The following is a 24,554-nucleotide window of genomic DNA, read 5'->3' as shown; positions in this document are numbered from 1 at the left end:
GTGCGGGGGTGGGAGCTGGGCTGCCAGGACGAGCCAGGAGCAGCGCGGCGACCCCAAGCGAGCCAGCGAGAGGCGGCCTGTCTGCAGCGCAGGCGGGAGACGCAAAGCAAACAGCCGCTTCGCTCTTGGGCAAACACCAGCCAGGCAGGGCCGGGATCGCGCTGATTGGCCGTCCGCCCGAGCCTGAGCGGCGCCTGCCCTGCAAGCCTGCCTCGCCCCAGCAGGGCCCCCGCCACGTTCTCCAACACCAGCTCCGTCCCACTCCCCCCCCCCTTGGTTCCCTGCAGTCCCCAGAGGGCTGGTCTCAAGCCTGCCTCAGCTCTCGAGCAGTCGCGGGCCTTAAGGCAACTCCTGGCCCCCAGTGCAGAGACAAGGACAGCGGATTGCTTCCTTCACTGTGCAGCATCCCACCTAAAGCACAGCCTAATGCTGTCCCCACACAAGGCAGCTGCCTTTGCCCAAAGCCTGGCCCTGGCCTATTGCATACAGAGCAAAGTCTTTTACCGTTCCCCACACCCTTTGGTTAGTTTCTTCAAAGCTCTGATGAGCCCAGAACCAGCCCAGCCCAGCGGCAAGAGACTGGAGTCTTTCTGAGGGTCAGTTTTCCTCTGTAAAACTGAACCAACTGAGTAAATGACTGAGAGTAGGTGGGTGGCGTAAGAAAGGCTGGTACTACCATCAGCCCAACTAGACAAGATGCCTAGGGCACAGTAGTGACATTTAAGGGTCACAGTTCCATACAGATTCATTTTTTAAACCCATGTGAAAATGCAACTTATTACTGTTTATTATTTTAAGATCAATACCACAATGGTGCTATGAAATATAATTATAAAAATTGAAGTTAGCAATTGGGGGGAAGAGGTGCAAGTAGTTAGCCTTCCTAGGACACAAATTAGCCTGGCACCAGCCCTGGTATAAGGCTCTGTTCCAACAGGGTCCAGGCTGCTTTCTGCCAAATGAGCAGCAAGGATGTAGGTGCAGCCGGCCTGTGGCAGAGGTAGGGCAGCAGGCTGGCTCACCTTACCACAAACAACCATCCAAGACCATGTCTCTCGTCCAGCTACCAGAGGAGCAATGTGGAAGGAAGGGCAATGTGTGACAAGCTGGGAACAGGGGCCAGGAAGGATGGAAGAAGTGCAAGCACACTGAGATGGCCAGACTGGCTGTCAGGAAAGGCCCCAGTCTCTCCCCAACACCAGGTCATAGTTGGTTGGTCTTCCATGAGAGGTAGGCGTTCCAGACAATGGCAACACACTGGACAACAGCCAGCCTGGAAGGAAAGAAAGAAGAAGGGTGGGGAAGGGACCAGTACAGACCTCATTTAAGTGTGGGGGCTTGGCCTGGCCTGATCAGCATGGAATGGCAAGCAACAGCTCCTACCTGTAGTTCAAGGGGATGAAATAGAAGTTGGCTACTTGCACAGCCGGCCAGATCTGAAGTAAGAAACACAGCAAGATAAGAAGCATCGGCCAAAAGCAATTGCAGTCCCTGCGCTGCTGCCCAAGCCCATGCTAATTGCTCACGGAAGGGCTCTTTAGGGCTAGCAAAAGAAGGTGGGGTTGCAAACTGCCAGGAGACCTGGGAAGTCAACTGCTGAATCTTGAACCAACCAGTGAGGGGCCAGGCCAGTTGACTCTAACCCTGACAGAGCCTGCTTCCTCACAGGGTCCTAGGAGGCAGTGAGGCAGCATGGCCACTGTGCCCCTGCCTTTCCTTCCAAACTCCCACCAGCCAAGGCAGTTGAACGGAGATGCCAAATCCAGCTGCTGCCCAGGAAGGTGATCAGAGAGGCCCTAGCAGAGAGGAGGCAGGAGAGCCACTCACATAGTAGTTGGTGATGAGGGCATCACGGTAGTCCTGCAAGAGAGCAGCAGAAAGACATGGAGTCAGGAGACTCGGGGAATGGTGGCTAGTGTGGAATGTCATCCCAGGGCCCTGCCCGCCCCAACCCTCAATTCAGAGCCTCCCAGGTAACCTCTGCAGTGGTGCTCCCTTTTTTAGCCCAACTCTTCCCTTTACAGTTTCCCTCAACAAGGCACCAACAATGTGGAAGATGAATGGGAAGCTGCTCCTCTCCTTTTGAACGTTTAAAACTGAGTGAAGAAGACTGCAGCTCAAGTATGTGGACACCAGCCTTTCAGGCCCTGCCAGGCTCTTGGTCATTTTCATAAATCCCCAGTCCGCCTGCCCCCCAGGACCGTCTCCTCACACGTGTGTTCCAGAAGGCACTTGGAAAACGTAACTATAGCAGCAAAGACAGCCCTTGGGAGGGAGGCCACCTGCCTTTCTCCAGCCTGACTGTGCTCCTGAAGAGGTGGGGGGAGATGAGGGATGCTGAATCATTTTGCTGATTGCAGACACTCCCTGTTTCCTGGGAAGATGACAAAGTGGCATCTTGCGCCCAACACAATGTAAAAGGAGGCACCCTCTCAGCTGCTGAAGGCAGGCACCCAAAGGTTCAGAAGAGAGCAAGGAGTCACTCCTCTTTTATGAAAGCCCACCCCTCCTTAGTAGCTTCTGAGGCCAAGACTGGCTCTGTACTCAGGTGGATATTAAAGCTAATTACCTTGGGAACTGAAATGCAGTGGCAGAATTCCCCCTCCCCCACGCATGAGGTCTCAATTCCAATTTCAGTGGGAAAGACCCCTCCTTGCCTGAGAGCCTCTGCCAGTTAGTGTAGACAGTGCTAAGCTAGACTGAGCCAGGCGGCTCACGATGGCTGTGGCTCCATGGGTTGGCTTCCAGTTTGGATTCCTGTAACACAACCTTCCTTCATCCTTCCTTTCTGCTTAGCATTGCTGCTGCTTATTAATACTGCTTTGTAAGCTGCCTTTGGTGACCTGGGGGCAAGAAAGGTAGGATACCCATGTTTTAAAGCGGCTCATATGCAAGACAGGAAGGTGGAGTGCAGTTGTGCCAATCTCCCCATCAGGAGTCTGCCCAGATCAGGACTGTGAGGATAGAAGTGCTCCTCCCTCCCTCCCACTGATGGCGCTCCTCTGAAGGAAGGCTCTTGGCAGAGTCACACGCTCATGCTTCATCTCTGCTTGGCAGACAAGAAAAGGTTCTCACTCCACACGCACTACAAGAGTTCTGTGCAGGGCAGGGAAAAAAAGACTAAGCATCTCATCTCACAAGGACATCTGACTGTTGGCACATCATAAGGGGGCGCAGGACTGCATGTGATTGGCCAAGGCGATCTTGGTGACTCAGGCACCTGCGGAAGCTGCTGGACAACTGGCAGGGAAGCAGGCAGCATTGGTGGGAGGGTGAATCAACATTGTGACTCAAAGGGCCACAAGCCTTTAGGCTAGAACTAGGAGCACCCCAGATGGTCCTGCCTGGGACAGAAGTGATTTGGGCCCCATCCTAATGCACAGCTTCTGCCTTTCCACCCAGACTGCACAAGCAGTTTTGACTTGCACCTAATCACCTCCCACAAAGACTGCTTGAGGGAAGATCCTTGGCTCAGTGGCAGAGCCCCTGCCTTGCATACCGAAGGCCCCTGATTTGGTGCCCGGCAGCAGCTCAGACACCAAGTGGGGGGAAAGACACTTCTCTGGCCATGACCCTGGTGAGCAGATGCCAGCTAGTGCAGCCAGTACTGGGCTAGAGGGTGTAACAGAAGGCAGCTTTCTAGGCAGCAGTTGGTCCCCTGCAGCCCTCCTACCCCTGCCTATGCCCTGGGGCTTCAAGAAAGTCCACTCACCTGTCTGATCTTGCTCCAGTTCTCCTCCACAGACAAGCCATTGAGTGCACCTGCCACGGCCAGGAAAGAGGCAAGAAAGCAGGGGGCAAACCCACACTGGAAGAAAGAGGGGATTGAGGGACAAAGTGTAAAGCCAGAGCAGGGCTGGTTTGGGACACACTGCTAAGAAGCGAGGCGGGAGAGGCAGGCACCCAGGAATCCAGCACTCCCCACCACCACAGAGATGGTGGTGTAGGCCCTAGGGCCCTTTTTCCACCACAGAAATCAGGGTCTGGCTTTCGATCCCAACCACAGAGTCTGGATGGGCACCTGGCGGAGCCCTGAAGGAACGGGAAGCACCTGGCAGAGCTGAGCAACACAAAGGAATATCTCCAGAGGGATTAAGGGCCCCAACCCCATAATGGCCTGCTCTGCCAGGCCAAGCAAACTGCAGAAATCTCACTGGGGCCCACAAATGCTTCCCTGACCTGATCCAGCAGCATCTTCTGAAGCGCAGTTGCTTTGGTCCTGCCTGGCACCAGACGATCCAGCACCTGGTACCAACCTCCAATCACTGGACCCTGCAGGGAAAGTTGGACAAGCACTGGTCAAGGATGCAACAGGCACTTTGAGGTCTTGGTGCAAAACAAGCAACTGCCCACATCTCTTCCAGTGCTGTGATTCTACTGACACCAGGGGCAATGCCCTGGCCTGTACCACTTTGGAGTACAGGTGGGGACACATGTGACTGATAGCTCCTGGGGAGAAAAATATCCCACAAAGAATTGGAACATCAGGGAAGTGGCTAAGCTTGAACCCTTCTTCCTGGCAGGCTAATTTTCTACACGCAAAGGAATGGTTTTTGCACAGAGCAGTGTTCCTCAAACTGTGGGTCAGGATCCACTAGGTGGTTCATGAACTGATTTCAGGTGGGTCCCCATTCACTTCAATATTTTTAATATATTAGACTTGATGCTACCATGGTATGTAACTGCATCTGGGGAAATGTTACACATCTGTACTTTTAGGGTACAATCCTAACCCCTTACGTCAGTGATTTCCAGCACTGGCATAGTGGTGCCAGTGGGACATGTGCTGCATTCTGCAGTTGGGTGTCACTCACGGAGGCCTCCTCAAAGTAAGGGAATGTTTGTTCCCTTACCTCAGAGCTGCACTGCCTTAGTCAGTGCTAGAATGCACTGACATAAGGGATTAGGATTGCACCCATAACAGGCTACTATGTATATGCTTTTAACAATGATAGTAAATGGGACTTACTCCTGGGATAAGTGTGGGTAGGATTACAATCTAGGATTGTTAAAAAATTTTCTGCTTGGTGACATCAGATTCTTATTCTAAAAAGTGGGTCCCAATGCTAAAAGTTTGAGAACCACTGGCATAATGTTCCAGCACACAAAGCCCCACCTCTGGTCTGATGCGGTAAGAACATAAGAACAGCCCCACTGGATCAGGCCATAGGCCCATCAGCTTCCTGTATCTCACAGCGGCCCACCAAATGCCCCAGGGAGCACACCAGATAACAAGAGACCTCATCCTGGTGCCCACCCTTGCATCTGGCATTCTGACATAACCCATTTCTAAAATCAGGAGGTTGCGCATACACATCATGGCTTGTACCCCGTAATGGATTTTTCCTCCAGAAACTTGTCCAATCCCCTTTTAAAGGCGTCTAGGGTAGACGCCAGCACCACATCCAGTGGCAAGGAGTTCCACAGACCAACCACAAGCTAAGTAAAGAAATATTTTCTTTTGTCTGTCCTAACCTGCCCAACACTCAATTTTAGTGGATGTCCCCTGGTTCTGGTATTATGTGAGAGTGTAAAGAGCATCTCCCTATCCACTCTGTCCATCCCCTGCATAATTTTGTATGTCTCAATCATGTCCCCCCTCAGGCGTCTCTTTTCTAGGCTGAAGAGGCCCAAACGCCGTAGCCTTTCCTCATAAGGAAGGTGCCCCAGCCCCGTAATCATCTTAGTCGCTCTCTTTTGCACCTTTTCCATTTCCACTATGTCTTTTTGAGATGCGACGACCAGAACTGGACACAATACTCCAGGTGTGGCCTTACCATCGATTTGTACAACGGCATTATAATACTAGCCGTTTTGTTCTCAATACCCTTCCTAATGATCCCAAGCATAGAATTGGCCTTCTTCACTGCCGCCGCACATTGGGTCGACACTTTCATCGACCTGACCACCACCACCCCAAGATCTCTCTCCTGATCTGTCACAGACAGCTCAGAACCCATCAGCCTATATCTAAAGTTTTGATTTTTTGCCCCAATGTGCATGACTTTACACTTGCTGACATTGAAGCGCATCTGCCATTTTGCTGCCCATTCTGCCAGTCTGGAGAGATCCTTCTGGATCTCCTCACAATCACTTCTGGTCTTCACCACTCGGAAAAGTTTGGGGTCGTCTGCAAACTTAGCCACTTCACTGCTCAACCCTGTCTCCAGGTCATTTATGAAGAGGTTGAAAAGCACCGGTCCCAGGACAGATCCTTGGGACACACCGCTTTTCACCTCTCTCCATTGTGAAAATTGCCCATTGACACCCACTCTCTGCTTCCTGGCCTCCAACCAATTCTCAATCCATGAGAGGACCTGTCCTCTAATTCCCTGACTGTGGAGTTTTTTCAGTAGCCTTTGGTGAGGGACCGTGTCAAACGCCTTCTGAAAGTCCAGATATATAATGTCCACGGGTTCTCCCAAATCCACATGCCTATTGACCTTTTCAAAGAATTCTATAAGGTTCGTGAGGCAAGACTTACCCTTACAGAAGCCATGCTGACTCTCCCTCAGCAAGGCCTGTTCATCTATGTGTTTTGAGATCCTATCTTTGATGAGGCATTCCACCATCTTACCCAGTATGGATGTTAGGCTGACCGGCCTATAGTTTCCCGGGTCCCCCCTCTTTCCCTTTTTAAAAATAGGCGTGACATTTGCTATCCTCCAATCTTCTGGCACCGTGGCCGTTTTGAGGGACAAGTTGCATACCTTAGTCAAGAGATCTGCAACTTCATTCTTCAATTCCTTAATAACTCTTGGGTGGATGCCATCAGGGCCCGGTGACTTATTGATCTTTAATTTATCAATGAGGTCTGAAACATCTTCTCTTTTAACCTCTATCTGACTTAACTCCTCGGTCAGGAGGGGCCGTTCGGGAAGCGATATCTGCCCGAGGTCTTCTGCCGTGGAGACAAATGCAAAGAACTCATTTAATTTCTCTGCCATCTCTAAGTCTCCTTTTATCTCCCCTTTCCCTCCCTCACCATCCAGAGGGCCAACCGCTTCTCTAGCAGGTTTCCTGCTTCTAACATATTTGAAGAAGCTTTTATTATTCCCCTTAATGTTGCTGGCCATGCGTTCCTCATAGTCTCGCTTGGCCTCCCGTATCACCTTCTTACATTTCTTTTGCCACAGTTTATGTTCCTTTTTATTCTCCTCATTAGGGCAAGACTTCCATTTACGGAAGGAAGCTTCCTTGCCCTTCACAGCCTTTCTAACTTGGCTGGTTAGCCATGCGGGCACTCTCCTGGATTTAGTGGAACCCTTCTTTCTTTGCGGTATACACCTCTGCTGGGCCTCTATTACTGTTGTTTTAAGCAGCCTCCATGCACTCTGGAGAGATTGGACTCTTTTTACCCTCCCTTTCAACCTCCTTCTAACCAGCCTCCTCATTTGGGGGAAGTCTGCCCGTCGGAAGTCAAGGGTTTTTGTGAGAGATTTGCCTGGTATTCTTCCCCCAACGTGCATGTCAAAACGGATCGCAGCATGATTACTGTTTCCTAATGGCTCAGTAACGTTTTCATCTCTAACCAGGTCCTGCATACCGCATAATTTTAAATCCAGAGTCACCTGTCCTCTGGTGGGCTCCGTGACTAGCTGCTCTAAGCCACAGTCATTTAGCACGTCAAGAAATCCGGTTTCCTTATCGTGACCAGAACACAAATTGACCCAGTCAATATGAGGATAATTGAAGTCCCCCATGATTACAACCCTGTCCCTCCTTGTCACCTCCCTGATCTGTTTCCTCATTTCAAGGTCCCCATCCGATTTCTGGTCTGGAGGACGATAGCACGCCCCCAGTATTACATCGCTGCACAAGCCTGGTAATTTAACCCACAGAGATTCTACAGTGGAGTCGGACCCACCTTCAATCTCTACTTTGCTGGATTCTATCCCTTCCTTAACATAAAGGGCCACCCCACCTCTAACACGCCCCTGCCTGTCCCTCCTGTAGAGTTTATAGCCCGGGATTGCGGTATCCCACTGATTCTCCGCATTCCACCAGATTTCCATTATGCCCACTATGTCAATGTTTTCCCTTGTCACCAGACATTCCAGTTCTCCCACCTTTGCTCGTAGACTTCGGTCATTCGCATAAAATCATTTGTACACTGAATGCCCTAGGATGGGCTGCTTATTCGCTCCTTTGTCCCCGCATCCTCTCATTGTGCCAAACTGTCTATCACATCCCATCACGCTACCTTTGCCAATTTCTTCTCCTACCCTGCCTTTGTCTTGTTGTTCTCTAACCTCCCCATCCTCATCCCATAGGGATGAGGAGTCCGGAACCAGATGCCCCTCGGCTCCTGTCTGCCTTCCCCCAGGGATCAGTTTAAAAGCTGCTCTGCCACCTTTTTAATGTTATGCGCCAGCAGTCTGGTTCCATTCTGGTTCAAGTGGAGCCCGTCCCTCTTGTACAGGCCCCGCTTGTCCCAAAACGTTCCCCAGTGCCTAACGAATCTAAACCCCTCCTCCCTACACCATCGTCTCATCCACGCATTGAGACCCCTGATCTCCGCCTGCCTAGCTGGCCCTGCGCATGGAACAGGTAGCACTTCAGAGAACGCTACCTTTGAGGTCATGGCTTTCAGCTTCCTGCCTAAAAGCCTAAATTTGGCCTCCAGGACCTCCTAGCTACACTTGCCCACGTCGTTGGTGCCGACATGCACCACAGCCGCTACCTCTCCCCCAGCACTGTCTACTAGCTTGTCTAGACGAGAAGTGATGTCCGCAACCTTCGCACCAGGCAGGCAAGTCACCATGCGGTCCTCACATCCGTCGCAAACCCCCCTCTCTATGTTTCTTATAATTGAATCCCCCCACTACAAGAAGCCCCCGACCCCCCTCCCGCCGAGGAGTATCCCGAGTGCGTTCGGATACGGGCCCATCCCCTGGAGAAGGGGTCCCCCCTAGGGGATTGTTTCCCTCCTCTCCAGGATGACGTCCTCCAGTCCTGAGACTTCCCACCCAGGCAGCCGAGGAGCTGCACGCCTGAGGTTGGGACGAAGCCTGATCGTCCCCAGAAGTCTCCCCACGGTCCTCCTCTGCCTGCCTGCGCTTCTCCAGGTCGGCCACCAAGGCTTCAAGGGAGCGGACGCGTTCCCTGAGACCCTGGAGCTCCTTGCACCGAGGACACACCCATGACTTATGCCCCAGAGGCATATAATCATACATGTGGCACTCAAGGCCACATGTAAGGAGGCCAACAGGGACCCACCTCCTCATCCCCGGCTCAGTGCAGATTTACAGCCCAATCCTATCCCCACTTTCCTGGGAGTAAGCCCCATTGACTCTAATGGGACTTATTTCTGAGTAGACATGCATAGGATTGGGCTGTTACACCAGTGGTTAAGCCTCCCCTCACCAACACATACTGCATAAGGCTAGGGAGACCCAGATGTACTGGCAGAAGGGTCACCTGAACCAGGCCTGTTCAGGTGGCCCTTCTGAACTGAGGTCAAGCCTCCCCAACAGCTGAGACAGAAAGTGTGCTATTTTCATGGACTTGGGTTCTTTGGCTCCCCCACCTAAGCCTGAAGTGATCAAAGGGGACAGGGTCATCAGAAAAAGCCACGAGGTCCAGCCAAGACACAGGGCAAGCAGTGCACTTCTGTTCCTTTGCTCCTGCTCCCACTTGCTGCCCTCCCTCTGTTGACTCACCACAAAGCAAAAGCCGATGGTCATCATCTTCAAGGTCCGCTGACCACTGTGCCCAGCCAGTCCTCTCCTTTCCACCACCTGCTGAGAGATCACATCTCCAGCACCCACCAAGGTTCCTGTGCAAAACCAAAATTTGTTTTCACAGATCTTGCTTGCAGCCTGTCTAATCCAAAGGCAGAAACATTGGGAATGAGACCGGGCAAGGTGCTTCCCCACTGTCACACAAAGTGCAAAGCTCCCAAGCCCTATGGAACTGAAGCTCAGCATGCCTGGCAACTCCACCTACTTTCTTAGGCTCCTGAGGAACCCCTTTCTCTTGGATGCAAATGTCTGCTCTGTCTCAAGAATGGAGACTGCTCTAGCCAGGGAGCCCAGCTGCCCTCAACAAAGAATACCAAGGGTGCTTGCAGCTTCCCTGGGCCAAGCTGCAACAATGTTCCTGAGGATCCAGAGTCCCCCAAGATCTGCTGAGGCTTATTCACCTCAGTTCAGCAGCCGTTAACCGGCACACTGCTGCTCCAACTTCAAGCCAAACTCTGGGCTGGTTTGCACATGGCACCAAGCCACAGCCTTGTTTATGGATGCAAACACACGTTTAATGGAAACATAATAAAGACAAACTTTGACTTTTGCTTCAGGTTCCTTACTTGGACTCAACAAACCTTGTCAAGTTTTTTGGTGCTAGCCATCCTCTGCCTCTGAAAAAGGCTCTTCTAGTCCCAATCCCCCCTTCCAATCAACAGGGCAGTCTATGGCCAGTGGAAACTCAGCTGTACCAGCCCTGGGGAGTGGGATTACTTTGCTGACTTCCTGTGGGTTCCAAAGTGCAAAGTACTCAAATCAAAAGCCCACCTGCCCAGGAAGAAGATTGTCCCCACCACCAAAGGATCCCTTTTCATAGCTGGAACTCCTGCTCACTGGCCCACTCCAAAGTGAAATCTTGGGCCAGGTTGGTGTCACTCTGCATTGGGGTCTAGCTTAGTGCTTGGCTCCATGGCTGACAAAAGTCTCTGCCAGAGTCCCCTGACGTCAAGTCTCCTGCCCTTGAGCATAGTCTAGCCAGTCAAAGCCCTCTGCCTGAAAGTGCTTCCAGTCTCTCTCTCCTCCCCTTCCAGAAAGTGCCTAGTGCCAAACGCAAGATGACCCAGCCAGAGCCAAGGACAGTGGGGGACCTGCCAAGCTGCAGCTGCAGCCAGCCCTGCCTCCAGCTCCCCATGAACTCCAAGCTCCAGCTAAGAGACTGGTGAGCTTTGCAGGTGATTTATCTGCCTCAGTTAGTGCTCTGCCAAACCAGCCCTAATATGAAGATATCCTTGTATAGTCAACAGCAGCCCAGACAAGATCAGGATCTCACCAGGTGCTCCAGCACAGGAACCATGAGCATTTAATGTCACCTCTTGTTTGATCCTCAGCAGCCCAAATGGGTGTTGGGAGAAGGTTTGAGCACATCAGGGATGACTGTTCAATGGAAAATTAAATAAGCATCATTAGGACCTCAGACAGAAACTTAACTGGAACTTGGCAGAAGTCCAAGGGCACCTCATGACTGGCAGGAAGCCCCACCCAAAAGTCAAGGGCCACCAGTTCAGAATCCCCAAGGAAGATAAGGGACCCCAGGGCTCCTAGCGGAGCAGCAGCAGGAGGGCTGTCCTAAACCTGGAGAGTCCGCAGAAAGCCAATGGATGCTCCTTTAAATTAGCTCAGCCTGGGTGGGAAATTCAGCCTCTCTCTTTGGATGCAGTGTCACAGACTCCTCTGGAGGAGTTGGCTCAACTCCCCATTTGCGCACTGATAACTCCACAGTGGCAAAGGCTCCCCTGCTCCATCCCTTCCTTCCTTGACTGGGGAGGGTAGGTGGTGACGCATGAATGACGCAGCTGGGAGGCCTGCCAAGAGCAAGGGGAGGCAAGTCGCTCTGTGCCAGCAATAGCACAGAGAGTGATGAGTCCCTGGTCGATGACTTCACCCACACGGAACTTTGGGGGGCTGCCAACTCTGCTCTCCCACCATTCCTCCTACCAGCAAGCAAGCAGATTCTGCAACACCTGCGGGAATGTCCTACAACAGTGTGGACAGCAGGAAAGCTGAGAGAAGTGCTGGAAGTCCAGGGCCCTTGCAGAGCTGCTCTGCAAGGATCTGCAGGATCCTTGGATCTGCTGGATCCCTTTTGGGGCAGAAAATCTGCACAAGGAGTTGCTGCACAACCAGCTGGTCCCAGGGCCAGACAGAGGGCTTCCAGGGTACCCAGCCAGTGGGGTGTTCCCAGATCTGCTGGCGAGGTTTGTCCCACATGCCTGTGCCAGATACGAGCTGCTGCTAGATAGGCATTCTCCTGTCATCCCCATTCACTTTATCTAATGGTCACCTGCTCTTATTTTTCCAAGAGAACTGAAAGCAGCTTACAGCATAAGCTAAACAATCTACATGGGATATGATTATTATTTAGTCTATGTACAATACTGCTTTTCCAAATAAAACCTGCAGAAAACACAAAACAGTCTAAAATGCACAGATAACAAAATAGAAGCCAACAGTCAATGATGATCTTCCCAACTAAAGCCATCACTGCAACTGAAACAAGAAAGCCCAGTTAGCTGTGAAATCTCATCAGTAAAATATCTGTCTAAAATGCATTAAAAACCAGGCAGAAGAGGCATATTTTTAGGAAGACAATACTGGGTGGCTAACAAGACATCCTTGGGAAAATCACTCCACTGGTACAGTGCCACTACAAAAAAGGCTCTGCCTTGTCCTTGCCAGTCAAATTTGTATCAGCAGCGGTCCAGACAAGACCTCAAGAGAAGGATCTAAGGGCCTGGGTAGGCTCACGTGGGCAACGCAATCATTCAAGCAGTGCAGCCGCACATATTTTAACAAGTACGTTGATAGGGTCCAGAAACAAACCTTGAGAAGTCTAAAACCCTACTGGGCACCAATCTGCCTGTGACAAATGCAAATCTGTGACAAATGCTATTTTCCTGGCCAGCAGCAAACCTTGCCAGTGATCCATGACAACTGCACCAGAGTGATCACTCACGCTGCATGACATGGACCGCTGTGCTCTGGCATGCAGGGTGGGAAGCAGTGCTGGGTGGGGACAAGTTAGTTGCATGTGCAGAATTTTGCAAGGGCTGTGAGCTGGAGTCATTGGTGCCAATGGGCTGCTACACAACCATGGCCTAGAGCCCAGGGACGTGTGGTGGGCAGGGAGGCAGAGCCTCCCTGCCGGAGTCCTTCGACAAGTGCCGCCACCATGTGAGACGCCCAAGCACTCACCACCCACACGCGACTGGCTCTAGCAGGGACAGGTGATGGGTGGGGAGACAGATGAGGCAGAGCCTCCCCACCGGAGTCCTTTGACAAGCGCCGCCACCATGTGAGGCGCTCGGGTGGTGGCTGCTTGGACACCTCACATGGTGGCGGCGCTTGTTGAAGGAATCCGGTGGGGAGGCTCTGCCTCATCTGCCTCCCCACCCGTCACCCGTCCCTGCTAGAGCCAGGTGCGACCTCCATCCTCTTCCCCTCGAGGGAGCCTGGACAGCAGGCCCAGGACGGCTGGGGGGGGGGCAGAGGACGACGGCCCGCTCAGGCAAGCCGAGTGTGCCTGCCGGGGCTGCCACAAGCACCACGCCTGAAGGCAGAGGTGCCGGCTTCGGGGCGCCGCCGCCGAGTAGCTGCTTCTGCTGCAAGCGCAGACAAGCGAAGGACCTCTGCGCGCCCCCTGCTGAGGCGGCCACGCGCCTTGCCGGCACAGTAGCTCCTCCTCCCCCCCCCAGCTCACCCGCCGTGAGGATCTGCACCTTCCAGGGGTGCCGAGCCAAGAGCCTCTGGTAGGCCCTCCACAAGGCCGCCATCTGCAGCGGCGCTCTGAGATGACGTCACTAGGAGCGGCTTCTCCGTAGCCCCGCCCCTCCCACGCCTCAGCCAATCAGAGCAGACGATGGTTTTGAGTCCTTTATTTTGAAAAAAGCACGAGGGGAGGAAAGCGAGGGGAGGGGCGGAATGTTGTACAGCGGGAAGGGGGAGGAGTTCCGGCAACGCCCCCCCAACCGCCGCATGAGGCCCGCCCCGGGTCTTTGGTGGGCGAGGAGCCGGTCGCTCAGTAGCGGCCCAGCACTGTGGCCAGCAGCGCCATGCGGATGTACATGCCGTTCTCCGCCTGCCGGAAGTAGGCCGCGCGGGGGTCCGAGTCCACCTCCACACTGGAAAGAGAGCCCCCCAAGGAGGGGAGGTCAGGCCTGGTGTGTCCCCCAGCAGCCGTCCAGCCTCCAGGCTGCTTTGCCACTGCGGCTCCTAGGGGGCCACACAGCTGGTCCCCAGGTCTGGAAGAGCAGAGGGGTCAGCCACGAGGACTCCCCCAGCCCTTGAAGGGGGCAGGGGAGCCTTCTGCAGGGTGATGGGCCCTCACCCCCCCCGCCACTCTAAGGGCCTAGATGGGGCTAAGACCCTCTGTGGCCACCCCCAGTACCCCACACTGGGGTCCACCCCTCTTCTGTGGGGTAAGACTTCTGTGGCCACCCAACCCTTCCTACCTGATCTCGTTGACACGGGGCAGCGGGTGCATCACCACCATCTTCTTCTTGGCCCTGGTCATGATGTGAGGGGTCAGGATAAACTGCCCAAAACACTGAGGGGGGAGAGGGGAGACCATTAGGGCTACAGTGCTCCTCCACCCCTACCCGACCTCCAAGGGGAGCTCAGGCTGCAGTCTCATCCACATTTACTTGGGAGTAAGCCCTACTGTCTATAATAGGACTTACTTTGTAGTAGATGTGCATAGGACTAGGCTCGAGAGAGAGGGAACCTGCATTGAGGGATGCAGCAGCCTCCAGCTAGACTGCCAAGGAAAATGCTGGTTCTTCAAAAGCACTGCAGCCTCTTCCCTACTAATCTACGCATCCCCAGTTTGGCAGGAGCCAGGTTTCCACCTTGAGGCAGGACCCCATTTTAAGTAAACAGAAGAGTGGGTGTTGAACACCACGATCACCATTGGTGGTGGTGGGGGGGGGAGGCTTAGGACCAGCAAGTGAGAAACGCCTGAATGCTGGTCCTGGCTCCCTCCAGCAAAATTATCAGGTAGTAGCACAGTTAAGAAGGAGCTTGATCTGGGAGCACAGCAGAACTGTTGCAGACACTGCTGCCACTGGAGTCATGAATAGTGTAAGAGCTACCTTGTAGCCTTCTCCAATTTTCCAGCATTTAAATAATTGAGGGCGGGGAGAGAAAAAGAGTACACTATAGCAGTGTATCTCAAACTGTAGGTTGGGACCCACTAGGTGGGTAGTGAGCCAATTTCAGGTGGGTCCCCATTCATTTCAGTATTTTATATTAATATATTAGACTTGATGCTACCGTGGTATGTGACTGCATCTGGAGAAATGTTACAGCTCTGTGCTTTTAACAATGATAGAATGGGACTTACTCCTGGGTAAGGGTGGGCAGGATTGCAGCCTAGGACTGTTAAAAATTTTCCTGCTTGGTGATGTCATTTCCCGTCGTAAGATCACTTCCAGTAGGTCCTGACAGATTCTCATTCCAAAAAAGTGGGTCCTGGTGCTAAACATCTGAGAACCACTGCACTATAGCATGGTTGGCTCATTCCCAACAGCTCCCCCACCCAGTGCCCACTGGTGATTCTGATAGCCATCCTTGTAACATATTTAGGAAGCAATGCAAGCAGCCAGACTGTGCCGGTCTACTCACAGCCTCATACTCCTGGACTGAGGCAAAACGCTCCTTCTGAATGCGGGTCATGTAGAGCACATCAGTATCTGGCAGAGCCTCCTCAATGTTCTCAAACTCCTCCTGATAAGAGGAGAAAGAAAGCCATCAACAGTCATGGCTTCTGTAGCAAGCTGTGAAGGAGGGGAAGCCAGAACTCTCTCCCTTGCTCACCTGCTTGATCCCCTTTGAAGCCACAAAATGGAAGATGTCAGATGGCATGCGCAAGTTGCGTGGAGTGACATAGCGCAAGCTGACACGGTACAAAGTCAGAAGGCGAGCCAAGGAGTGCACAGTGCGCCCATGCTTCAGGTCACCCACCATGGTTATCTGGCAGAAGGGAGGGACAGTGAACATCTGGCCCCAACAGCATGCTCTAACCCACATGGGGGTCAGCCTGGAATCTCCTATTGCCCTGCCCCAAACCTTTTACCGTCATGCCATTGACAGTGCCCAGCTCTTCGCGAATGGTGAAGATGTCCAGCAGGGCCTGTGTGGGATGCTCCCCAACTCCGTCACCGGCATTAATCACAGGTTTGCGGCAGTGCTTGGCAGCCAGCTGGTAACAGCACAAGAGGGGAGGAATGAACAGACAGATGGGGTCAGCTTCTTTGAGTCTCTACCAGAGATTGCCCTTGCAACAAGCCAGCAAGACTCTATGAGTCTAGCAATCTTAGCAATCTATGGAAACCTCCAGCTAAGAAAGTGGGCCTTGTCTAAAGCCCTGCAAGGCATTAAGTCATAGTGAGTCTAGATCCCTCTACACAAGTGCTTACAGGAAGTCAACCCTCTTTCTGCCCTGCATTACTACAGGGTGTGTTTGTGTTGCTGCTGTGGAAACTGCCAAAGCCCCAGCCCTCTCTGCCTGAGACAAATGAGCCTGGTCCACAGTCAGAGCCAACATCCATCTGGGCCCAGTTTACCCTGACAGATAGCAGCTCTCCACAGTCCCTTTCCCATCAGCTAATTCGGGGGGGGGGGGGGTGGTGGCACTAGGACTGATGCCAGGGATTCAGCTACTTCTGCATGTGCTGTGAATGCTCTGCCATTGAGATGTGAGCCCTGGGACTTTGCATGCTGTGTGTCAAACAAGATACATGAGTAGTTATGATAAAAATGTCTTTCAAAAGTTTAAACTAAAAATGACACCTGTCACCCTGAAGCCAGAATGTCTGTTTGGGGCAGGGATCATCTTGGCACAGAGAACAGACCAAGAAGTTGGAGCACATTCCACAATTCTGCTCAAGCAGTCACTGAGTATGTAATACTCCACTCCCCAGAGAGCAGTTTTTCAAAGCAGAATCCTTGCCTTCATGGCTGGAGCAAGGTGGGGCAGGAAGGAACAGAAGCAGAACCTGCACCATTTGGGGGCTTTGCCAGAGCACCACACAGTTCCTTACAAAAGCATGCAAATCAATTTAATAATCTAGAAGAATTCAGGGTTTTCTTGTGACTGAATCAAGGTGCACACACGCACACCCCAGGGTTCAGCTCAGTTGCTGATCCATGGATAAACTGCTGTCAGCTGAAGGCTGCAAGGCAATGACTTGGTTGCCCAGAACACCAAAGAGCAGCTATTGAACAAAACCATCAAGAGATTTGGCTTCATTTTTTAACTGATTAACAGGATCTGCCCCCATATTATTTATATAACACTATCTGTGTACATGGTACTTTAATGTAGGAGGAGGCACACAGATCCCTATCCTTAGAGCAGGGGTGCTCAAACTTTCAACTTTAGGGATGCTGGACCTTTAACAAGTGTATAGAAGAGAGAATTGCAGCAGGTGCAACTTGTCATCCCACAGATGACAAGCTGCACCTGCTGAAATTCTCTCTTCTATACACTTGTTGAAGGTCCAGCATCCCTAAAGTTGAAAGTTTGAGCACCCCTGCCTTAGAGGCTTACAATATGAAAAGAGTAGAGAGAAGGAACAGCCTTAATCACAAACAGAAGCCAACCAAAAGACCATGATGGCTCAGGGAGGGAAGTTTAAAATTCTTGTAAAGCCTCAGAAATGGGGCCATGTTTTCTTCATTATAAATAAAATTAATATATCTGAAAAAAGAAATGGGGCCCTGTTTTCTCAAATAATTTGCTTAATCCTCTGAAATCTGCCCCAACCCACCATATTCTGAAGGTTTATTTCAAAGATGTTTAGGCTGCCCCTTCTGTTTCAATGACCAATGAGAAGCCTTAAAACACAATAGTCACACACACACTTTAAAATACTGCAATAAAATGAAATAATGCAAGACAAACATTTTCAATGAGCAACAGAACTTAAAGAGTCAAACAAAGGCTGAACAAAACAGAAAGGCTTTCTAGCCTGTTTAAAAGGGGGCAAAAATGGGGCTAGTTGCGCCTCCCAGGGGAGGGAAGTACACAATCAGGGGGCTGCTGCTTAGAAGACCCTGTCCTGTGTCCCAACCACCATGCCTCAGAAGGTGGCAGGGCACGCAGACTGATTCAGAACATGACTCTCCACATATGCTGGTACCAAACCATGCAGAGCTTTAATAACCAGAACTCTGGCTACCAGTGTCTTCTGTGCACAGTTCAGTGCAACTCCTAGAGCACTGTGATTATGTGCTCAGACCTGCAGGCACACACCTGCAGCTGCCAAAACACACATCCAAGCCCTGTGAGATGGCTCAGCATTACTCAAGCCACTTAAATCTCCAATCTTACCTCCACTGCACCTGGCTGGGGGTGCCTCAGCACAAGGACATCTGCATAGCAGCTCATGGTCTGGACTGAGTCAGCCAGTGACTCTCCCTTCTGGCAGGATGAGGTGGCTTCAGAGAAGCTGAGGACAGCACCACCCAAGCGGGACATGGCAGCGGCAAAGGAACTGCTGGTTCGTGTGCTCACCTCATAGAACATGGAGGCCATCACTTTCCCCTGCAGAGAAGAATCCACACAGCACCTGGTCAGCATTACTGTCCCTCCACTCCCTCAGATTCAACAACCCAGCTCCTTCCTCACCTTGAGGATGTCGATGCTGCGCTCCTTTTGCACCAACATGCGCAGGTTGTGTGCAATGTTAAACAGGTGAGACATCTGCAGTAAAAGAAGAGCGGCATCAGTGTGGCGACGACAACGACACGTACAGCCCTAAATGCACTTCTCCCAGGATCACATAAAACGGCAACAACGGGGGGGGGGGGAGGAGAGACTGATATGCAGGTACCTGGCCCTTGGTGAACTGTTTAGCTGACAGCACATGTTGCCCAACAAGGGGATGAAGCAAAGGTGAGGTCTGGGGGTGTGGCAGACTCTGGGGAGAGGCCTGTCTGGGTAAGGGGCCTGCCAGGTACAGTGGACCATCCTGAATCATGACCAGGTCTGTGTGAAGAAACAGAAAAATTCAATGAAAGGAGGGATGGCAGCAGCAGGCAGAGGTGGCTGTGTGTCTCTCCACTTGCACCAGCCTGTGTGCAGAGCTGCTGCTCCACCTTTTTTCCTGCAGGGTGCTCTTCCAACAGTCTTGCTTCCCCCCGCACCTACTTTTCAACTCTTTGAGCTGCACTGCTCTTGCAGAGCCCCTTCTTGTGTGCTGTCTCTTCCCTGCCACCCCAGACACTGATGCTCCAACAACCCAATCTGGAGTCAGACAAAGACAAACTCCTCCCCTGCAGCTGGCTTATTTTAACAGGGAGGTGACTGAAGTACACATTTGGAAGAAGGGGAGAACTTCTCACCTGCTTCAGTTGTCTTCTTGACAACAGCTTTTTCCCTGAGGTCTTCAGCTACCCAGAGGAAAGAGATGGGGAAGAATTGTAAAGATCACACAGACAGAGGTAACCCCACAAATGCTCGCCCCCACCAGCCTTCCCTTCTCTAGACACAGGCTGCTTGCCACATTTCTAAAAATAAATTTCCAGACCAATTCATCCCACTGAGTATCACCTGGCAGCCCAGGGTCTGAGGCACGGTGAATGCGGGGGGGCAAGTGGAATCGTCCATCTCCTACAGGACCTGCTCGCCGGGGACTGGAAGATCGGCCACGCAAGGACTCCAACACTGGTTGCAGGGTGGGGCGGGGGCGCTCAGGCGTCTGCAAAAATGGGAAGAGTTGACAAGTTACAGAGGGTCAGGGTGGCCACACCTGCCTTCCCAGGACCCTTTCCCTCAAATGATCCCCCCATTCATTCCAGCACTCCACTTGAGGAAGCTGATGTGACCTTCCTCAGCAAATTCAGTGTCAGGGAGGACACAAGCCAGCCTGGCCATGCCACGTGGGAACAATCCCAGAAGAGCACCAGCACCTACCTTCAGGATCTCCTTGGCTGGTGCTGAGTGCCATTTTCGCACATCTTGTCCATAGCCTGGGGGTACAAGAACCTGAAAGACACAACCAGGTCACCAGTACTGCCAAGGTGGGGTAGCAGCAGCAGCTGCAGCCAAGAAGTCCTTCCCCGGCCCCCAGGCTAACACACACTTGCCTGCCCGTCAATGTAGACCACCTCCCCACGGAGAACGACACGTCGCACAGTCCCTTTCAGGCGCATCCCTTCAAATGGTGTCCATTGAGACTTGCTGAAGGCCATGTGGGTGGGCACCAGCCACTCCTGCTCCAGATCCACCTGCCAGGAGAAGCCCCTTTGAGAGTGACTAGTGCCAGCAAGAAGTGCTTGCACCCTCTGACACAATCTCATGCATCTTCCCTGGCACTCAGTGACTTTTCTGAGTGTTCAGGAAACAAAGGGGACAGAAGAGAGAGACCAGCTGAGCGAAGGCTGTAAGACCCCCTTCCCCCCACCTCTCCCTCCCCCAAGCCCATCAGGCAGCTCTTTTGACTCAGGCCTCACCTCAACATAGGTGTCCTCCTGCAAAGGAAGCCCAAAAATGCGCTGGGGGTTCTCATACAGACGCTTGACAATATCTTCCACAGTCAGGCGCCCTTCAGAAACGGCCGTCAGCAAGAGGGGCAGCATGGTCTCCAGGCCAGGGAAGCCAGGAGGAGGGTTCTTCCCAAGTTTCTCTTCCAGCGTATGGGGAGCTTTGTGGAGTGGGAAGGCAGAAGAAGAGACATGCCCACAGTAGTGAAGGAAGCCCTGCATTGCAACTCTTCTCCCATTTGCTGTGAGGCACTGGGCTTAGCAAGCAGACACCCTACACAGTCCTGCACCACCACCCCCAAGGCCCTGCTCCCAGCAGCTAAAAGCCAGGAAGGCCCTTCCCTCCAACTACTCTGAGCCAGGTCAGCCCCACACCTCACCATGGTCAGTGGCAAAACAGTCTATGGTGTCCAGGTTCTCCCAGAGCGCTTCCATGTCTTCCCGGGTGCCTAGCATGGGCCGCACCTGGCTCCGGCCCTTTCCAAGGCGTCCCACGTCATCTTGGCACAGGAAGAGGTGGTGAGGGGCCACCTCACATGTCACCTCAATGCCCTTCTGCTTTGCTGCCTTGATAATCAGTATCTAAAGAAAGACAGGATCCAGCACAGGAAGACACTATCTCCTGAGCATGAGCTACTCTAGGAGTATTTTTTCACGAAGCACACAAAATGCCTTCTTCATCCTCAGTAACTCCTATCCCCACACTGGGCGGGAGGAGCAGCTCCAAGGCCTCCTATGAAGGCACTGGAATTTCTGTTCAGGAAGTCCCCCCCCCTCCATTAAGCTAGACAATAGGGCCCGATCCTTGAAGCACTCTCACCTCCTCCTTGCGGGCGACGTGGCAGATGTGAACAGGCCTATGGTAGAGCTGAGCCACTAGCAGGACTGCAGCCACTGTCTGCTTCTCAGCATGCGTCACAATCGGAAGGTGCTTGGGCCACTTTTCAAAGTGCTGTGGGGGGAGGGGGCAGAGCAGTAAGGAAACTGACTTTGCATCCATTTCATGAACAGGGAGAGAAGTTCTGCTGGACCACTAAGTGATGTGGTGAAGGGTGCTGGCCAAAGGCCTTCTGACAGTCTGCCACACACCCCAGCTCACACTGAGGCTCAGAAAAGAGACAACAGCCCATACCGCCCTGTCCATGGCAAGGAAACTCTGCACCCAGGCACTCACCTCCATCCACAGAGCCACGTTGTCCATCTTGAGGTCGGAGAAGGTATCATTCAAGTACATCTTCAAACCAGCAGCAGCTCCAGCCACAGGCCCCAGTGAGCCAGCGTTGTCAGATGAGGCTCCCACATAGAGTGCAAAATCACAGCGGGCTCCTGCCTCCGCTGCCTAGAAGGAAACAATGCTCAGGAAGGTGCAGTCTTGCACCCAGTGCCATTCTCACACCATACCAAGCTGGAACACGTAGTGGCTCTTGCATCTCCGGTAGAGTGACACAGTCACACAGGCAGAGGTCTGAAGACATTCCATTTTTTAAAAGTCTAATCCAGATCCCTAGAATCAACCCTTAAAACAAGCCTTAACTCCATGACGACACTGAAAGCATATGAGTCCGTGGCACTAATGCAGCAGAAACCTTTGTTCCCTGATCTGGTCCTAAATTGCCAAACTGAGCCCAAGTCCCTGCCTGTCTCTGCAAATTCAGTTTCCTTCCAATGGCTGCAGCACCTGCTATTCTCAGATGGATTTCCTGAGGAGAAATAACCTTTTTCTGACTGAACCTCCTTTGGCCTGGTCTTTGCAAAACTGATCCAGAGGCCGCATGTGCCACTAGACCGAGGACTCAGGCAACTGTGCTGCATGGGGAAAAAGGCCCGACAAAGCCTCACATGCTCCAGCAGGACTCACTGCCTCATCTTCCCTCTTCATCATTCCCCTCCAGTCTTTACCTTCTGCACCAGGGCAAAGGAACTGGCATCAACCACTGCCGGGGATGTGTTGGGCATGGCGCACACCAGAGTGACGCCTCCAGCCAGTGCTGCGGCTGTGCCAGATGCAAAGTCTTCTTTGTGGGTGGCCCCTGGTTCTCGCAGATGCACATGCACATCAATCAGCCCTAGAAGCGAGAGCAATGGTGAAGGTCAGTGGAGGGACTGCTCTTCCTTCCAGCTACCCCAGTGATCATGGGGAGCCATTCCAGGTGAACTATGGGACAGAGTTCAGTCCCAGCTTCACAGGAGATGCCACTTCATGTTCCTTCACACCATACATTTCTTAGAAACACCCCTCAGATGTTTGCAGTGCATTTTTTTTTTTTTGTAAAAAAGCATGTGAATGTGACAGGTGCATGTTTATTTAAAACACACACATAAGAATATAAGAAGAGCCCCGCTGGATCAGGCCAAAGGCCCATCTAGTCCAGCTTCCTGTATCTCAGTGGCCGACCAAATGCCCCAGGGAGCACACAAGACAACAGACACAACCTGCGTCCCAGTGCCCTCCCCTGCATCTGGCAATCAGAAGCAGCCTGCCTCTAAAACCAAGAGCTTGCACATACCTACTATGACTTGTAAACCGTAATGAACTTTTCCTCCAGAAATTTGTCCAATCCCCTCTTAAAGGCATCCAGGCAAGATGCAATCACTACTTCCTGTGGCAAAGAGTTCCACAGACTAATTACACACTAAGTAAAGAAATATTTTCTTCTGTCTGTCCTAACTCTCCCAACACTCAACTTTCATAGATGTCATGTGTGTCCCCCCCCCCCCACTCTTTTAAAAAATAAATTAGCATGCACCTGTAAATTTATTTTTAAATTAAAAATGTGCCCTTTGCCTGTTAAAAATACTCTTCAAGATGGCTGGTGTTCAAAATTAGACACAATAAAATCATAAATATAAAAAAATCAAAACCAAATCAGGAGGGAACAAAGGCCATATGATTTAAAAGTTTTAACACCCCAGTCATGAGGGCTCAGTTCCCTAATTGTGAAGGCCACTATGGAGAAGGCTTGTTTGCCCTCACCTATTCCCACTAAACCCAGAAAACAGCACAGGGGTTCTACAGCTTCTCAGCACTGGATGAGAGAGAGTGCACACGCACAAGCTTGGTACAACTGCATATTAGTGACAGCCAGCATCCAAACTCTGGATGATCTTGCCCCAGGGGTTTCATGCAGATATGGAGCACAATAGGATTAAACCTTGCTTATATCTCCGGCCAAGGCAAGCAGCAGAAGTCCCCCAACACAACCATCTGAGACCTCCCAATCAGAAAGGAGAAGAGCCACTGCAAAATACGGTCCCCAACCACAAACCAGCCAGTCATTTCAAAAGGCCATCATGGTAGGTGGTGTTGAAGTTCAAGAGGAATACACTTTCCTGTTAAGTCCACAATACAGTTAATTCACTAGGCAACCAGAGCTATTTATGTTTCAAGCTAAGCCTTAGTAGTGAAAGAGGTCCATGCCAAGGGACTACTAAACCTAAAGAATTGAAAATCTCCGCCAGCACCACCTGTTGCAACTTGGCAGGATGACACGCTCAATGTGGCCGCATACAAGCAAGGAAGAAAGCAAGCATGCTGACGCATGGCTCCCACTTCTGGGGCTACATGCATGAGACAACTTCAACTGCTGCCTGCCATGTTCCCTCCACCCCTTTAAAAAGGGGGTCTGGGGCATAGACGTTTAATGGATAGGAATAAGCAAGTCTCTTAGTATATTGTTCAGCTGGAACTTTTCCAAGTAGGGGAGAAGTCAGTTTACTACTGAGGATGACCCCACTTTTGCTGGGACTTCATTCCTCTGTCATGTGTATCAGAAACTTCAATATACTTCCAGAAACAGAAAAAGCTGCGATGAATGCACTCACAGCACAAGCATCTCCATCTGCTGCCATCTCTGACCCACTTGAAGGGCAGAGACTTGTCAACTGAACTCAGGTTGCCAAGGGGAACAAAGCTAAATCTGTAAGATGTCACCACACGATTGCTGCCCAGAAAACCCAGCCAGTTCTTGACGGAGAGCATGGTGTGCCAGCTCATGGTCCAGGGGAAACAGACGGGACAGGCCACAGCCCAAAGAGAGAGTGGCACACCATATCAGGCCCAGTTCTCAAGCAAGTCCTCACTGCCCCCACCCAGGCTGCTCAAGCAAAGCAGGCTGAACTACAGGCTGGGAGAACACCAGCCAAGCTGGGCCTGGGTGAGGTCAAAGGAGCTCCAGGCCACCCAATCCCTTGACCTACCAGGCAAGCGGATGAGCTTCTGCGAGGTCATGCAATCCACATGCATCTTCAAGGGAGGGGCTCCCCCAATCTGGCCCAGAGCCTGAGGGATAAGTGGGGAAAGGTCCTTGAAGCCTTGAACAGGAAAAC

The 24,554-nt window shown here is 52.0% G+C and overlaps 2 protein-coding genes across 2 annotated transcripts in view; both read right to left on the bottom strand.

Moving 5' to 3' along the window:
• Positions 1-763: 763 nt before the first annotated feature.
• MPV17 (mitochondrial inner membrane protein MPV17) lies at positions 764-13,530 on the bottom strand. The gene is made up of 7 exons (XM_066626789.1): positions 13,444-13,530; positions 9,663-9,778; positions 4,180-4,272; positions 3,713-3,808; positions 1,828-1,860; positions 1,384-1,436; positions 764-1,273 (listed from the first exon to the last, which is right to left on the bottom strand). Exons 1-7 carry the CDS (start codon positions 13,514-13,516, stop codon positions 1,204-1,206), a joined length of 534 nt encoding a protein of 177 aa, XP_066482886.1. The 5' UTR covers positions 13,517-13,530; the 3' UTR covers positions 764-1,203.
• Positions 13,531-13,610: 80 nt separating this feature from the next.
• Positions 13,611-24,554, bottom strand: part of CAD (carbamoyl-phosphate synthetase 2, aspartate transcarbamylase, and dihydroorotase) — a 34,848-nt gene continuing 23,904 nt past the window's right edge. Inside the window, exons 27-44 of the mRNA XM_066626788.1 lie at positions 24,426-24,507; positions 22,128-22,294; positions 21,403-21,567; positions 21,049-21,180; positions 20,609-20,810; positions 20,199-20,389; positions 19,833-19,973; positions 19,660-19,731; positions 19,297-19,444; positions 19,089-19,136; positions 18,578-18,732; positions 18,373-18,447; positions 18,076-18,288; positions 15,817-15,942; positions 15,558-15,713; positions 15,366-15,467; positions 14,195-14,289; positions 13,611-13,864 (exon numbers count right to left, since the gene is read on the bottom strand). Of these exons, the coding sequence (XP_066482885.1) occupies positions 13,762-13,864; positions 14,195-14,289; positions 15,366-15,467; positions 15,558-15,713; positions 15,817-15,942; positions 18,076-18,288; positions 18,373-18,447; positions 18,578-18,732; positions 19,089-19,136; positions 19,297-19,444; positions 19,660-19,731; positions 19,833-19,973; positions 20,199-20,389; positions 20,609-20,810; positions 21,049-21,180; positions 21,403-21,567; positions 22,128-22,294; positions 24,426-24,507 (2,373 nt within the window). The 3' untranslated portion in view covers positions 13,611-13,761. The remainder of the gene's footprint in view (positions 13,865-14,194; positions 14,290-15,365; positions 15,468-15,557; positions 15,714-15,816; positions 15,943-18,075; positions 18,289-18,372; positions 18,448-18,577; positions 18,733-19,088; positions 19,137-19,296; positions 19,445-19,659; positions 19,732-19,832; positions 19,974-20,198; positions 20,390-20,608; positions 20,811-21,048; positions 21,181-21,402; positions 21,568-22,127; positions 22,295-24,425; positions 24,508-24,554) is intronic.

This window comes from Tiliqua scincoides, chromosome 1 (genome assembly GCF_035046505.1).
Source record: "Tiliqua scincoides isolate rTilSci1 chromosome 1, rTilSci1.hap2, whole genome shotgun sequence".
Lineage (NCBI taxonomy): Eukaryota > Metazoa > Chordata > Lepidosauria > Squamata > Scincidae > Tiliqua > Tiliqua scincoides.
Note: the sequence above shows the minus strand (reverse complement) of the source record. Positions and strands in the feature narration are given on the sequence as shown.

Bases quoted from the DNA above. Each gene is read 5' to 3' on its own strand.
- MPV17 (XM_066626789.1), bottom strand. From the start codon at position 13,516: ATGGCGGCCTTGTGGAGGGCCTACCAGAGGCTCTTGGCTCGGCACCCC. The intron at 9,779-13,443 runs GTGAGCTGGGGG...GGTTTTGCACAG, and splicing joins GGTGCAGATCCTCACGGCGG to GAACCTTGGTGGGTGCTGGA. The intron at 1,437-1,827 runs GTGAGTGGCTCT...TTCTTACTTCAG, and splicing joins CCCTCATCACCAACTACTAT to ATCTGGCCGGCTGTGCAAGT.